The sequence below is a fragment of the Thunnus maccoyii genome, chromosome 6 (assembly GCF_910596095.1).
Source record: "Thunnus maccoyii chromosome 6, fThuMac1.1, whole genome shotgun sequence".
In the NCBI taxonomy this organism is placed as follows: domain Eukaryota; kingdom Metazoa; phylum Chordata; class Actinopteri; order Scombriformes; family Scombridae; genus Thunnus; species Thunnus maccoyii.
Genome location: NC_056538.1, coordinates 20,819,495 through 20,835,329, shown reverse-complemented (window position 1 = coordinate 20,835,329; position 15,835 = coordinate 20,819,495). Strand labels below are relative to the sequence as shown.

The following is a 15,835-nucleotide window of genomic DNA, read 5'->3' as shown; positions in this document are numbered from 1 at the left end:
ACACTCACTTCTGCAGCCTGCAATATATTCTTATCATGAAAGAGGGTCCATGAGATTGATTTTTTTCTTAAGTCTACCAAAGGCGGAGATAAAGAGAAGCATGACTGTTTGTGAATGGTTTATGAGCTACGGACTGTGCAAACACTGCAGCTTAATATTTAGAGCATGTTGGAAATAATTTCATGTGCAGTGTATCATTTCTGACCATTTTTGTTCAATCTTTCATTTCCATATAGTAATTCATTTAAACTACAGTACCCAAGGCTGCGGTATAAGTGCATACCAGTGTGATGTCTGTGCTGTTTCGGCTTGTTTTCCCATCCTGTGCAGCAGACCAGCGCTGCTGCTGGCTGCCTACGTCAGAGGTGGTACTGCGGCGCAGTGTCGGGCTGCAGCATGGTGGGACAGATGCGCAGGAGGATGCGACACACGGGCTGAAGAAAGTTTTAAGATGCTGCACAAAGCAGCGGACTTCACATGGCGCAAATAGGGCTGCAACCAAGACATCGAAACCTCCTTAGCTTCTGATGCGAGGATTGTTTTCTTTTCGCTGCCTGGACACACACGTAGCCTACATACACTCATACACCGGCCTGTGTGTCACGGCCACTCCACCTGCATGATCTGTGAGCCAGGTGAGTCGGGAGTGTAAACACGAGTAGTGGGTGTGGTGTCATTCTCATAGTCTGTGTGACCCACTACATATAGGCCAGTGGCAAACTGGTGAGACAGCTTTTCGTTTACACAAAGCAACGCAGCAGCAGCGGGACGCGGGCTGTTGTCTTTGGCTCGTCCTGTATAATAATCTATCATTAGTAGAAAATATCCAGAAGAACTGACGTCGGCTGCTGAGGTGAGTCGTATGGATTCTGTTATACATAATTCAGGCTACACTAGGTGCTCAAGAGCTGCTATACCCCCTCTAATACTCTGCTTATTAAAAATATCAATATGACAGCTAAGTGATGAAATATATCATTTCTATGTGCAAGTCTTTAATAATTACCTATTTAAATCATTAGGCCAAGAAGAACAACTTTTGCTTTGGTACTTCTGTGGGCCAAGCTTGTTAATTGAGGCATTTATCAAGTATTTTAATTATAATAAGAGACTGAGTAGAAAGCAACAACAGGTTTGTTGTTGTCTTTATTTAAGGGCTATTAAGGAAGTTAATTTGTTTGCATCCTGTACACAGAAGATATGCTGAAAACGGACGTGGCTTATATTTCCCATTCTTTCTACTTATAAAGTATATTCTACACAGCCAGGTGAGTATACACCTGTAGCGCACCTGTAGCGCACCTGTTGGCCCCGCCCCCTGCCTGTGTAGCAGGATCTGTTAACGCCTGCGGCTATGTGAACCCTGCTTCAAATAAACACAGCGATTTTATCTGATATTTGGGGAAAAAAACAGTTAAAATGGTTGCAAACAGTGTTAACCCAAGCAAACTTTAAAACAAGTGTGCGTTATTTTATCCATATGTAGGCTGAAGTGCATGTTTTTTTGCCCTGTGCTGTATGTTCTGTAGTTGTGGAAAACCATTGCTCATTACTTTCCTCACACAGCATAAACTCATTCGTAAGTGTCCCATGTGTAATACGTGTATGTGTATCATGTAAGTATGGGGAGAAATGTGCCAAGAAAATAAGGGAGGAAGGTTTTTGCTGTTCTGGTCCATGTGGGACCCCTGGGTTTAATTTCTCTGCGTTTCTCCACCCACACAACTAATGCCTGTAAGACCCTGAGCTCCCATATGGCCTGTTGATTGCCCCCTCAGGGCTCTGCTTTGGGTTGCGTGGGGCTAGAGGAGTGCTCCTAATTCCCCTTCACACCTCCTTATTAATAAACACAGTCACAAGGGGGTCTTTTTTTCCATTGTGGTTACACAATTGTCCCAGGGATAATGGCAAACAGGGGACAGAATATATTCGTCTGTGTTTGGAGCATCAGTCTTCATGATTACAAAATGATACCTGATGAGAGCACTATGAGATATTCTTTTCTGCATATTGGTAGTCAGCTTGTTCCCATAGAGAGTAAATTCCTCTTGTTCAGGGTGTTTTCTCCTTATATTTACCCACTAAAATACAGGTAGTGAGTAAGAACTGTACTTAAGTACAACTTGAGTGTTACCATTTTATGTTATTTTTTACTTCTACTCCACTACATCTCAGAAGTAAACATCAGACTTTTAACTCCTCTGTGTTCATGTGACAACACTGTAATTACCATTACTTAATTTCAAGGTTTTACATACAAAAATGTATGACAAGCTTATAAAATATGATGCATTGCTATAAATTAAACAATGCAACCAGTATATAAAGTTGTATACAATAGCTTAATTTGACGAGCCACAACATTAAATGCTGAACATCAGTAATAATAATCCAATAACACTAAGAGAAGTAATTCTCCTTTGACTTTTGATACTTAAAGCACACTTTGCTGTTGCTACTTAAACTTAACTTAATAATCTGAATACATCCTCCATCACTGCAAGTAAAGTAACAATCATGACTCAGAGATGTTGTTGAATCATCCGTAGATATTTATCACACTGTAGACTGAGCAGTGGCCTCATAGGTGTATCCCTGACCTTTACCACAGTTTCTTTATCCTCTTACATGTTGGCATTTCTCTGTCTTTCTCTCAGCCCGCAGGATGAACTTCAAGAACTTGAGGGAGTACCTGGCCTGGCTGTACTACCAGTACCTTCTCATCACAGGCATCTATGTCCTGGAGCCGTGGGAAAAGTCCATCTTTAACTCCATCCTCTTCTCTGCCATCGCCATGGTGATCTACACCTCATATGTCTTTGTGCCCATTCACGTACGTCTGGCATTGGAGTTTTTCTCTGGCATCTGCGGTGGACAGCCTGAGAGCACCATGGCACTCATGAACTAAAAGAAAGCAGAGAATATGGAGGAAAGGATTAGTCCACTAATCATTTTCTATAACTCAACTCCGTAGCTCTTGGAGCACCTTGAGCCTCTCTTAACACCACATTAATCTTGAACCTATCAGTCACCTCAGCAAATCCTAATCAAGACTGAAAACATGAAGATCTTAAAGGAATGCTCTGGAAATCAGAGCCTCACTATCTTCTTTACATCCCAAACCCTCTGGCCTTACCCCACGGTATTAGACACACGACTGTACATTTCTTTCACACCCTCGCTGTGGAACGTCTTGTGAAATGTTGTCTGTCCTTTTTGTTGTTTTTTTTAATTCTTCTTACCCTATGTTCTGTGTGAGTGCATATCACCTCTGGGTTTTGCATGATAGGATCATACATGGGTAGTAGATTTGCATGCTTGTCTCACTACAAAATACTACTAGACCCTCTTCCTTCCGCCATACCGCAGTTTTTATGTCTTTGTTTATCTGCTGTATCTGTGACAACATGTTATCACTGATTGTGAAGCACTCCCAGATAAAGAGGGAGTTAGCAGTCATCCCAACATATTTGGCATGCACTTACTGGTTGATTTATGGTTTTGTATCAGAACCACTATCACCTTTTTTAGTTGCCTTTATGCACTGTAACACTAATTGGCAGGGTACATTGCACATTTCATGAAGCCATTGTGTAGCTGATCTTTAAAGAGAGAGTTGATAGAAAAGCTAAAGCTATGCAATGAATCAAAAAGCGTCATGATCAGGGATCTGTCAGTTGTTGGAATGTTTGTCCCTAAGCCTACATTTGCTGATTTCCTTGTCAAAATGAGGAATAAACTGCAATAATGGCATCGATGTGTGCCGAACCCTCTCTTTATCTCCAGTGTTTTAACTGTTGGTATGTCAGGAAGGTGTGCTCACCACTGAGCATTATCAAATATTGACAAAACACACCTTTGTGTGTTAGGCTTGGCTTTGTTAATGACATCGCTTTACTTAATCAACAGCCTCTGGACTCAAAGCAAAACTGTTTGCTTTCACATGTAAAAATGCAGAGACACTGCAGTCAAATTGGCCTGAATGAAAAGCAAAGCCTGACTGGCCAACCAAAAACATTGTCTTCCTAGTAGTTGAGCACTGAGCATTGCGTTTAGTTGTGTGTTCAAGATCATCTTTGACTTTTGTGCTTTGGGTCAAGGGCTCGCTGATTACAGTCTAAACATGATCTCTATGTTAACCTTATTTATATGGAGTTATATATTTATACACACTGGTAAATGCTTGGCTGGTTACAATGTCAATTACCAAACTGTTTTAATTATTTATATCTGTGTTCTCTTGTGGCCATAAATAACACATACTATAATTTGTTCTTTATGTTTTACTCCAGCTGAACATGCTTTTATATTGTTTCCCGTTTATGTCATTTAGTTTTGCAGTAGTCCGGGACATTTCTGTACCATGAATGAGGAGCTCTTTAAGAAGCTTTAAGACAGAAGACATCTCTTGTCACCAAATGAATGTTTTATTTATATATGATAGCAACACATCACTGCAACATTCAGGAAATAAAGACATCTGATGATACGTCTTTCTCATCCAAGTTTGGTTTTTGATTTGAATGTACGCTGATAAAACAAGCAGAAGGCTTTGTACGCCTCACATACAAACACAAACACAAGCAGTCAGTTTGAAATGGAAGAACAAGTGAAATAAAAGCTTGGGTGGCACATTTCTCACACAATGGACTGTAACACATTAAGTGAATTCACACAATAAGAGGCAGAGCCACCAAACCAGTTCTCCCCAGACAGTGCAAGAATGAATGGCCAGGGGCTTCACCTTCCCCTCTCTAGACACTGTCCAACCTCTCCATGCCTACAAGCTCTGCAGGGTCCACCCTCTTTATTGGCACGGACACAGTTTATACCAATGTAAAACACAATAGGGTTTTAAAGGCTTGCTGGTAGAATCGTGTAAAATTTATGGTGCTGAAATTAAATTTGCACTGCAAATTTCCTGCAATATTATTAACATGGATGATGGGTGAGGGAGCAGGAAATTGTTTTGGTTATCAGTTTGGCTGCAGTAGAGGGAACAGTCAGGTAATTATGTTTATGCCTTGTAATTGGACACCTCCATCTTGGTTTTTTTCCCCAGGATGTTGGAACACAATGGCTGCAACAGCATATGTTTCCAACGTCCACACCGAAACACATCCCAAAATACTACTGAAGCCATTTCCTTTCCTTTCGTTTCCTTTTGTTTCGTTTCCTTTTCTTTCCTTTCCTTTCTTTTTCTTTCCTCTCCTCTACTTTTCTCTAGTTTCTTCTTCTTTCCTCTCCTTTATCTTCATTTCCTTCCCTTTCCTCTCCTTTCCAATACAAAAAAACCAAATGCACTATGTAAAATTCTTATGATATTCTACATAGTGCATGTTTTTAGGATTGAAGTCTGCCTCAGCATCTTTGAAGAACTGTCCTCTGTTTACAGGTCACATGTTAATTTGTATCCCACGAAGGAAGAGGTCAGAGGTTATCTCCTTAATGACAAGGTGTAAACAAAGCTATCTGAAGACACAAATGCTCTAAACACACTCAGCGGGGTGGTGGTGTATTGTTTCTGTCATGTTTACATGTGGCCTGTGACCGTTTCTCTCAAAGACAACTTGGGGGAACTCTTAGCAACTGTCAGGTACACAGACAGAGAGGTACATGACAAAGAAAAACACACCGACACCACCACTCACCACTAGGTTTCAGTTTACGAGAAAACCCCAGAAAGTGTTCAAATATTAATATTATTGCCAACACACACACACACGTGTGCCATTACAATGAATGTCTCCATGGTAATAACCTAAGGCTACTGTTTAACCACAAACTACATATACACACACACACAACTGATTTTACAGCATGTATGTGATATATGTAGTAATTTGTTGATATGAGGTGATATATTCATGTTTACTGGTAAATAATTGGTTGGTAATGTATTTTTATTTCCAGTTTATCATTTATCTTCACTTTTGTAAAACTCATTTTTTTTGTACTGTACTGTATGATAGCAACATCTCACTGCAATGTTCATAAAATAAAAAATAAAGACAAACACAACAGCTGTTTTCTTGTTTTTGTTCATGTTCTTGTGTGTCCTGTTTGATATAAGTGTTTGTACATAGTGTCCACGACTGTAGGAAATATGTATTTATACTTACTGTAAACATAATCCATTAGGTTTTAAGGGACATGTTCAGAGATACATAAACATGTTAGTTATATTACAGTTATATACATTAAATATATAATTGCAGTAGAAATAGTGAATGTCACTATCATTTAATCACAGGACAGCCTTCATAAACTGCTTGTACTTGAACATGTTTATAGCTATTGTCACTACATACCATCAGTATCTTGAGACATTTGATGTTTTATAAAGTGCAAAAATCAATGAATTGTATAATCATTTTATTATCTGCCAGAGCCTTCATTGAGAGTTAGCCACAAATCTGTATACTTTAAAGATGTCAGATGAATTTACATTGTGCAAGTGTTGTTTTGTTTTTTTTGGTCACTCACATGATCAACTAATATGGCCAACAAATGTATTCCACTTGACTGTGTGAGTCATATGATTCATTGTGAAACAACAATTTGCAGTGATTGGTTACTCTATGAGTTAGTTCAAAAGAGAGCGAGAGAGAGAGAAGATAAGACACTACCCTGCTATTAAAACATATTATAGTGTCATTCAACGGGCTTCTTTTGAGGGAACATTGTTTGCTCTGCTGGGTGTGTATGTGTGTGTGTGTGTGTGTGTGTGTGTGTGTGTGTGTTTGCGTGTGTCTCTGTCTGTTGTTATGCAGTGTAGTGTTTCAGGCTGAGGCTTGGTTCAACACACTCTTTTAACTGCACGTCTCCTTTTAAGGATTCAGATGTGTACATGGAAAAAGTCAGGAGGTCATCTCCAAAAGGTTGAATTCACACTGGGTATAAAATTGTGTTTTCCCCCCCATAAAACAGAAATTCAGGGACACTTGGTGAGCTAACAAGCCCTGTAAATATTCTTCAATCATTTTCTTTCTTTACTTGTTGGAAATTAATTTTGAACTAAAACAAAAGTTTTAAACACATTGTTGTCTAATCATCCACTGAGCAAACAATTAGCATAGATCAGATTAGACAATCATGTGGTAACATGATTTGGGAATATAATCACATCCACAACAGAGATCACGTAGACAATCACATTATTATGGTTTGAAGATAAATTATGTTGTATGTCTACTGCATATCAACACCAGATTTCTTTCTAGACTGATCTCTGTGCAATCAGACAAGGTTTGTGCTGTGGTGTTCAGAGTCATTGTGCAATTATTGCCATACTCTGTTGATCAAAGATGGAAGAGGAATTCACCTTAAGACACAACTCCCAGTGCCATGGTATATCTGAAGGATCAATAAGTCAATATGAGCCTAGGAGTGGCTGACTTGATAAAAACATGAGACCAACAAGGTATGAAAACATAACTGGAGCCAAACCCTGATGCAGTCAATGGACACATGACAACATGTTTTTCTCATAGATGTTGATGAGCAGCGTATAACATACAGGAGTGTTGTGTTCCTACATGTATTTGTGAGTGCAATGTTAATCTGGATATTGTGAATGGTGTATAGGCTTTAAAGGACCAGTGTGTAGGATATAGTGGCATCTAGTGGTGGGGTTGCAGATGGCAACCAACTGAATACACCTCCCTTCACCTTCCCCTTCCAAGAATGTAGGAGAACCTAAAGTGGCTGCGAAAAATGCAAAAGACCCTCTAGAGCCAGTGTTTGGTTTTTCCATTCTGGGCTACTATAGAAACATGGAGGTGCAACGTGTTGGGCTCCATGGCAGACGACCTGCTCCCTATGTAGATATAAAAGGCCCAGTCTAAGGTAACGAAAACATAATGATTCTTATTTTCAGGTGATTATACACTAATTAAAACATACTTATGAATATTATAGTCAATTTATGCCAAGTCTGTTTTGCCTAAATTCTACACACTGGACCTTTAACATGAACTAATACACATGCATTTTCATTTGTGTCTGATCAAATATGTGGTAACAATCACAAAAGTAATTCAAGCCCTGCAAATATGTCAATATATGTCAATGAATTTGGTGTCTTGTAAAAAGTGAAATTTTCCTGCATGACATGTGTGCAAGCTGCTGTGAAGGAACGTTTAACAAGGTATCAAGAATTTTAGTGTGAAACACACAAGGGAGAAAGTGAGTCAGAGTTTGGTAATATGTTTTTCCAACAGACACCAAACCTGCCTGATCATCATAGGACTCTGTTGGGAGAGCTACACTGATCACCATCTCGCTTAGTTCACTAAATCCAGAGGTGTGAAAGATGAAGGCTTTTTATTTTGTTCCTCTATTTAGGGGTTGTTGTTGATTTGGGGGCATTTATAACCTTTATTTAATCAGGTCTCTTTTGCAAGAGGGGCCTGAGTACCACAGAGAGACAGAAAACAAACATAACCAGGCATAACAAAAGGACAGAGACACACAACACAAATAGCCAGACAAAAATCACATGCTGCATTAGAATCAATCACAGGAGTCATTAAATAGACACATGAGGGCAGTTGGTGTATTAGGTATGGGACCTTTGTTTGGGAATGTAGGTACTGTATAAGGTAAGAAAGATATCATGAGGCTGCTGGTGGAGTTGTAGGTTAGTTGGAGTTGGAGGAAAGGCTATAAGTTGTGAAGAAGGAGAGGGGGAACATGCAGGTGGTAAACCATCCATTCATCAGCCACATTTTGCAATATAATCTCATTTTTTGTAAGTAGTTCCTGTTTTCTGGAGGCACAACTCAGTACAGGAAAGCATTCAAGAAGCTTGTAGGGCAGATAATGATCCAAAAACTCTGCTATGACTTCCCCTTTGATTTGTCCAACCGCCAAGTTAAACCATCAGGCCAGCGGTCAGTCAACTGCAAATTATGTTTACTGACAAAACACTTTTAACTCTACCTAACAAACAAGAGCTTCCGCTACCATTAAGTTGCTCCTTATAGAAATAGTTTGACATTTTGGGAAATGCTTATTTACTTTTTTGCCAAGGGTTACATGAGATGATTGGCACCACTGTCATGTTTGTCAGTCAAATATGAAGCTGGAGCAAGTAGCACAGTTAGCTTAGCTCAGCATAACATAGCATAAGGGCTTTGTTTTTGTTACCTTCAGACAGGGCCAGGGTAGCTGACTGACCTCCTGCTGTTTCTGGTTGTTGTGCTAAGCTAAGCTAACTGGCTGATTCTGTCTGGGTTGTTGAGGAGTCAGAGACACTCCTGCACAGCTGAACAGTAACCTGGATAATGTTTGCATTACAAAGGGATATGAATAACCAGGTGTCTTATGTTCCATATCAAGTACTGAACATGATTAAAATCAGAATAAGACATAATAGGGACTAATGTTCATGTAAAGGTACTAATTGACAGACTATATCATATTGATGATATGAAACAGACCAGAAGTTTAGTTAAGTTGAATAAAGTTACACATTTCTTATAATTGTTAATAATAATAATTAATAATGAAAAGATCAGTCCCTTCAGGGGTGCCAATAGATGTTTCCTGCTTATATTTAACTAAGAAATTTGAGAGTGGTATCAATGTTCTAATCTAGCTGTCAGCAAGAAAGCCAATAAACATATTTCCATAAAATGTCAGACCACTTCTTTAAACTATGATGTGTTGTTCAGTAGGCAAGAAAATGAATCACACATATTTTCTTTAAATAGGAAATGTCCAGATGAAACTCAATCAACAGCTTATTACAACATTTTTCAGTAAATGCAAAAATACTCCAATTCCACATTCATTAACAACACCGAATGAAATTACATATTCTGCACATATACAATATCAGTCTGTGTGATTAAAATCTAGTTCTCTGAGTGCACAATCCATCTAGCAATAATGAATTTTGCAATAACTAAAACTGCTTTTCTTTTGTGGAAAATGGGATCGCGCTGTTTCTTAACATCAGATCAAGTGTGGCAGGGGAAAGTGTTTTTGTACTCTGTCTGATTACATGAGATGTGTCTTTACTGCCAACAGTTCTCTTGCCAAAGTCATTAGCGGCTAATTCTGTGGGATCTAGATTTTCTTTGATAAGACCCCACAGTAAAGAAAAAAAAACAATCTTTGGCCTTACTAGTGCTGGTGAGCACAGTAGGAGAATAATGATAAATTGAATAAGTGGTTGTTGTAAACAAGTCTATCTTATTGTTTCACTCTCACCCTGTCTAACTCACTCTATACACATTCACTGCAGCTTCGAGATCTCCTTTACATGAATAGGGTTAATGTAAGGCAATACACCTCCCTCCATCCATCCAAGTCCTCTTTGGTCCTCTCTCTGCTCGGCTGCACCCTCTGAGTAAGTTAACTCTTCCTTATCCTTCGCTCCATAGTCCATGTGGATGGAGGCTGAGGGCAGTCGGTCGGTGCCAGTATTAAATGGACGGACAGGTGAGCAGTGCCTGAGTCCTCTGTGACCAGCTGGGCACTGTAAGCTGACCGCTGCTGTTGTGTGTGGTCTGAATGGGGCTGAGAGACAATGGGGGTTGAGGTCGGGCATGGAGAACCCCAGAGGAACTTCTCTCTCTCTCAGGACTCAGCTGCATATCTTACACTCCTTCTGTTTATCCTGGAGGGGCAAGTCAGGGACACTTCACCTGAGCTGCTGGGAAGGAGGGAGAAGAAGAAGAGCATGTAAATGGAGGTGAGGAGATAAAGAAAAGTGTGTGTGAGAAGAGAAGATCAAAATGGTTTATGTAAACATAAGCTTCTCCTATTTAGTAGCTCCATCCTCACCCCTTCATCTCACCATCAACCCTCTCCATTTCCCAAATTTCATTTCCCTTCTTCCTGCTCACTCATAGCTTGTCATAGATCCCTCTTAGGACGTGAGGTCTTTGACAACTCAGGCATGTCCACTGCTCAAACATTCATTGTCACTGGCAAGTCGAGAGTTTCGACTAGACAGCTACCAGAAAATCACTTTTCTACAAAAACCCAATGCTATCTCGTTACACCGTAAGAATGAATCATTGTCCTGCCACACAGTATGAATCATAGTAAGCAAATGTACCTGCCAGGAGTCTCCGGGGCTCATGAGCAGAAAGTCGGTCACAGTGATCAGGTAAGCATTGCAACTGCACTGATTTGGGGGAGATAAGCATGTGCCTTTGACGAACAGCTCAGGTTTAGCAACTGCTGAGTGAGGAGATTATTAGTGCTCTTTAGGCTAAAGCTTTCTTCTGGATGTTCACCAAGTGCCAGTAGATTGTTAACACTGAGCTCCCAGTGCTGCTGTGTGCCAGTTTGCAGATTTAATAGTAAGTCATTTAAAATTAACTGTTGTAATTAAATATAATGAAGATACATCTTGCTATTAACTTGCAAAATTCTGTAAAAGACCTCTAAAATGGTTTGCACCTTCCCACCTGCAGCGACATGCAGAATGCTGTCCAAACCTCTGCTTGAAAAAAGGCCGTTGTAGTGCTCTGGCCTCTGTCACAGAACCCTCTTTGCTTGGCTTTGTCCCACTGTAAGAGCAAGGTAGTTGGTTGGATGTTGGAGGAATTCCTCCATATCGGGTGACCCATTGCCCCATGGCCTTTGCTCCTTGCCTAGCTTGCAGTGAGGGAGTGCTCCTGGCGGGTGCTGTATCCCATGTCACAAAAGCACCTTTCTACACAACAGGGGTACAGAGAATGGGCCACAGCACAGTGGTTCTCCTTGGTTCAGCTCCAGCCTGCCGTAGTTGGATTTCAGACCTCCCCCTGTGCTTCCAGCAAACACCCTCATTGGTGGGGAAGTTCTTTCGCCCAAGCCTGGCAGAGATATCAGAGAGACCCGGAGCTCCTTGGTGCTGCCTCCACCACCACTGCTAGAGAGAGTAAATGACCATACCACTTATGCATAACTGGGTGAGTCTTTGTTAAATTATATAATCTGTACAGAGAGTTGCATGACAGCATGGCAGGTAACCTGCTAAAATCATTAGTTTATGTGTAATAAATGCTGTATCTAACTTGAGAAGCGTACTGAATTTAAACACCCAAGAGGATACAGGTTTTCATTCCAGTTAATCAATTAATTTACTCATAAACAATAATGAAATCAGCTTTCAGTGGACTGCAGACACACTGGGTCATGATGGTACATGACTAAAAACAATGTACAAGTGGAAACAGAGAAATGAAGCAGAAGTAGGAATGGTAAGAATAAGATTGGGAATGATTACAGACGAGAGGGAAGATGTCACCACTTGTCAGTGCTATGTGAGTGATTTACAGCAGTGGACTGTTTAACTTCTGTAGTAGAGGGAAAATGACAAACAGAGGAAACATGTCATGTGTAAACTCATCTGTTCTCAGATCCCAGTCAACCATGAGGATTATCTCCTGTCAGTCGACCCTTATGGCTGTAGTTGTGCTTACACTCACTGTGGTGTCCTGCACTGAAGCTAAAACTACACAAAAGCCCAAGTACCAGTACACCAAGAAGCCCATCTCTCAGGTCACAATGCACAGCCCTGTGACCACCAGCATGCCCAAGACCCTCAAGATAGTGGCAAGCGCAAATCCGGTGGAGCCAAATCCACTGCCTGCCACAGAGAGGACCACCTACCCCAGTCATGTCTTCCAACAGTACCACACAGAGAGCACTGAGTCCCCTGGTGTTGGCCCCGAGAACTACACTCTGGATTACAATGAATGTTACTTCAACTTCTGTGAGTGCTGTCCACCTGAGAGAGGCCCCAGGGGTCCAAAGGGAGACAGAGGCCTGGCAGGTAAAAGACTGACAGAAAAAGGCTATAGATCTAATTAAATAACTTGTTTGTTTGTGTGTTTGCTTTCAGCATTTTGTATTTCACTTACATTTTCTTATCTAGGGCCACCAGGTGAAAGAGGCCTTGTAGGAGCAACTGGTTTACCTGGACCACCAGGCGTGAGTGGTGCTATGGGGTTAAAAGGAGACAAAGGTGAGCATAATATGGTTAAACACAACTAAAGTTGCCAACATCTAAAGAGCCCCTCCTCCTACCTGCAAGGGCAACACCCCCAGCCACCACCCCTCACTTGAATATCTTTCCTTACTGTTTTGTAGATTAACCTTAACAATAAAGTGCAGCTGCTTTTTGAAAACAGACCCTTAACTTCAGTATTTTGTTCATGCTGGAGATGAAAAGAGAATTAATAATCTTTCCTACAGCTTCCTGGAGCAGCAGATCCACTCCTCTCCACAGATATCATACTAAATACTGTAGCATATTATACAACATATTATTGGAAACTATCAAGAGAGAGCTGTGATGCAAGTCCAATTTTCTTAATGTCCAAGTCCAAGTCCAAGTAGCGGTGGTCTGCTAGCTGTCAAACTAAATTGAATTGCTTAATTAATGTTGATATGGGTTTCATGTATCCTAAGTATGAACTGTGCAGCTATATTATGTAGTTGGAAATAAATAAAATATAACAAAAATAAACTGTAGATCAGACTAAATATCAGTAAATACGTCATATAAAATATTAACACTCCAGGCTGAAAAGCAATGTTTTATTGACCACCAACCATCACTGATAGTGTGGTCACAAGTGGTCACAAGTGTGTGTTGCACCTGTAATCACACCCAATAGTAATGTCACAAGGTCCTGGAGTACACCTGTACATCACTGCAGCAAGGTGAGAGGTTAAACCACTGGAGGTCGCCAAAGACAAGAATTTTAGGGGGGTGGGACACCCTCAGTTTCTGACAGGACCACTTCACATTATGTGCTCACCTGGTGACATACTTATCAGTATTGTTTTATTCTATCTGTGAGGATAATAAATAGAAGTTTACAACTGAAAAAAATCTGGATGTACTTACTTTATCAGGACCAAATTAACATGATCATAACATTCCTTCATTTGGTTGAACCCTGTGACTTTCCAATGAGAAATGTTAAAAGTCACTTCAAACCGACCACCAAAAAGACCACTTGGGCTCCTGAGCCTGTACCTGGTAGGCCTGTTCTGTAATCATCCATGATCATACAGTATATTGTTCTTCCTCACCTACTAGCTCTAGTAGAAGCAAATATATGTAATATCTGATGTTTGATATTGTTAATTGAATAAAAGCTGTATTATGTTGATTTCTTAGGGGATAAAGGTGACAGAGGAAACAGTGGGATAGCTGGGCCACCAGGAGGTCCAGGGAAACCAGGACAGAAAGGTGCAGAAACAGTGCTGACTTATTCAAGTGCTTGTTACATTATTTCATTTTGTTGTCACAGTTCTGACAATTTGTCCTTTACTCTGCAGGTGATGTTGGCTCAAAAGGGGGCAAAGGTGAAATAGGGTTGCAAGGTGTAAAAGGTAATCGTGGGGAGAAAGGTGAACCTGGCCAGAATGGGACTGCTGGTGAGAAAGGAGAACCAGGAAAAGAGGGGCCAGCTGGACCTCCAGGAGTGGCTGTAGAGCTAGGCCCTAAGGGAGATAAGGGGGATAAGGGGGAGTGTGGCACATTTGGGGAGAGAGGACAGAAAGGTGAGCGTGGGGATTCTGGGTCTCCTGGCATCCCAGGAGGGATGGGAATTCCAGGAATAAATGGCAAGCATGGTTCACCAGGTCCTGTAGGTGTACGAGGGGATCCAGGACTTCCTGGACCACAGGGGGAACCAGGAGTGAGAGGGGCTCAGGGACCACAAGGCCTAAGAGGGATGCTTGGGCCAAAAGGGGATAGAGGTTACCCTGGGATGAGAGGGGAGCGGGGCATTCGTGGGTTCAAAGGAGCTAAGGGATCAGGGGTTCCCCTGAAGCGTTCAGCCTTCAGTGTAGGTATCTCTCCAAGAAAGTCTTTCCCTCCTTCTGGTTTCCCAATCCGCTTTGACAAAGTCTTCTACAATGAAGAGAACCACTTCAATGTCACATCCAACAGCTTTACATGTGTCCACGCTGGGGTTTACGTCTTCTCCTTCCACATCACTGTGCGCAATCAGCCACTACGAGCCACGCTGGTGGTGAACGGGTCACGGCGGGTAAGGACACGGGACTCTCTGTATGGTCAAGACATCGACCAGGCATCTACTCTGGTGGTGCTGCGGCTGGCGGTGGGTGATCAGGTGTGGATGGAGACGTTCAGAGACTGGAATGGGGTGTATGCCAGCAGTGAGGATGACAGCATCTTCTCTGGATTTCTGCTTTACTCAGACAAGGCCTGATACTCATAAATGTAACTGGAAATATTCTCATTTACTGGGCTGTTATCCATATCTGTGAAAAGGCCAAATACTGGTGGTGTTACACTATACTGCTACTCCCGAACTCTTCCAGAACTGTACTCTATGCTGCAGTGCAACTAGTCTGAGAACTTAAGGACTGGCGATATCATGTCTATTATATTATCACCTTGCAAGTATTTTCTTATTTTGCCTGGCACCCTGATGAACTTCGACTTTAACCCTTAAAACTCATAGCTCTGAAGTATTTATTAATGGTCAATATAGTTCAATTACACCATCAGTTAAACACTATGACCCCATGTCACGCTTACCTCACTGTTTGTCTGACCCAAAAACATTCATTTCACATCCTCATTCTATGATGATGTCTGTTTTGTGATTTTGTTTCTTGCACTCTGACTTCTTCCTTCACAACACTGTCACTGATGACCTAGGCTATCTGTATGTAACTACAAATAAGACAGAAATATATGATGTGTGTGTTGAGAGATTATCATGTGACCTATAACTGTATTCTTACTGTAAATCTGGCAATGAAGACCTTACTCTTCTGCAGTGGAAAAATATAATATCCACTGTCATATCATTAATACTTATATTCTTTGTAAACAGCGTTGCTT

At 41.0% G+C, this 15,835-nt stretch overlaps 2 protein-coding genes across 3 annotated transcripts; both read left to right on the top strand.

Annotated features, from left to right (window-relative positions):
- The first annotated feature begins 333 nt into the window (after positions 1-333).
- sptssb (serine palmitoyltransferase, small subunit B) lies at positions 334-4,548 on the top strand. Of its 2 annotated transcripts, none has more exons than XM_042414641.1 (2): positions 334-635; positions 2,658-4,548. In XM_042414641.1, the coding sequence occupies exons 1-2, from the start codon at positions 620-622 to the stop codon at positions 2,906-2,908; spliced, it is 267 nt and encodes an 88-aa protein (XP_042270575.1). In that variant the 5' UTR covers positions 334-619; the 3' UTR covers positions 2,909-4,548. The 2 variants fall into 2 exon arrangements, with proteins under 2 accessions (XP_042270575.1, XP_042270576.1); XM_042414642.1 differs by having other exon boundaries at positions 334-853.
- Positions 4,549-11,432: 6,884 nt separating this feature from the next.
- otol1b (otolin 1b) lies at positions 11,433-15,822 on the top strand. The gene is made up of 5 exons (XM_042414054.1): positions 11,433-11,912; positions 12,363-12,778; positions 12,881-12,970; positions 14,135-14,206; positions 14,296-15,822. Exons 2-5 carry the CDS (start codon positions 12,376-12,378, stop codon positions 15,192-15,194), a joined length of 1,464 nt encoding a protein of 487 aa, XP_042269988.1. The 5' UTR covers positions 11,433-11,912; positions 12,363-12,375; the 3' UTR covers positions 15,195-15,822.
- The last annotated feature ends 13 nt before the right edge of the window (positions 15,823-15,835 follow it).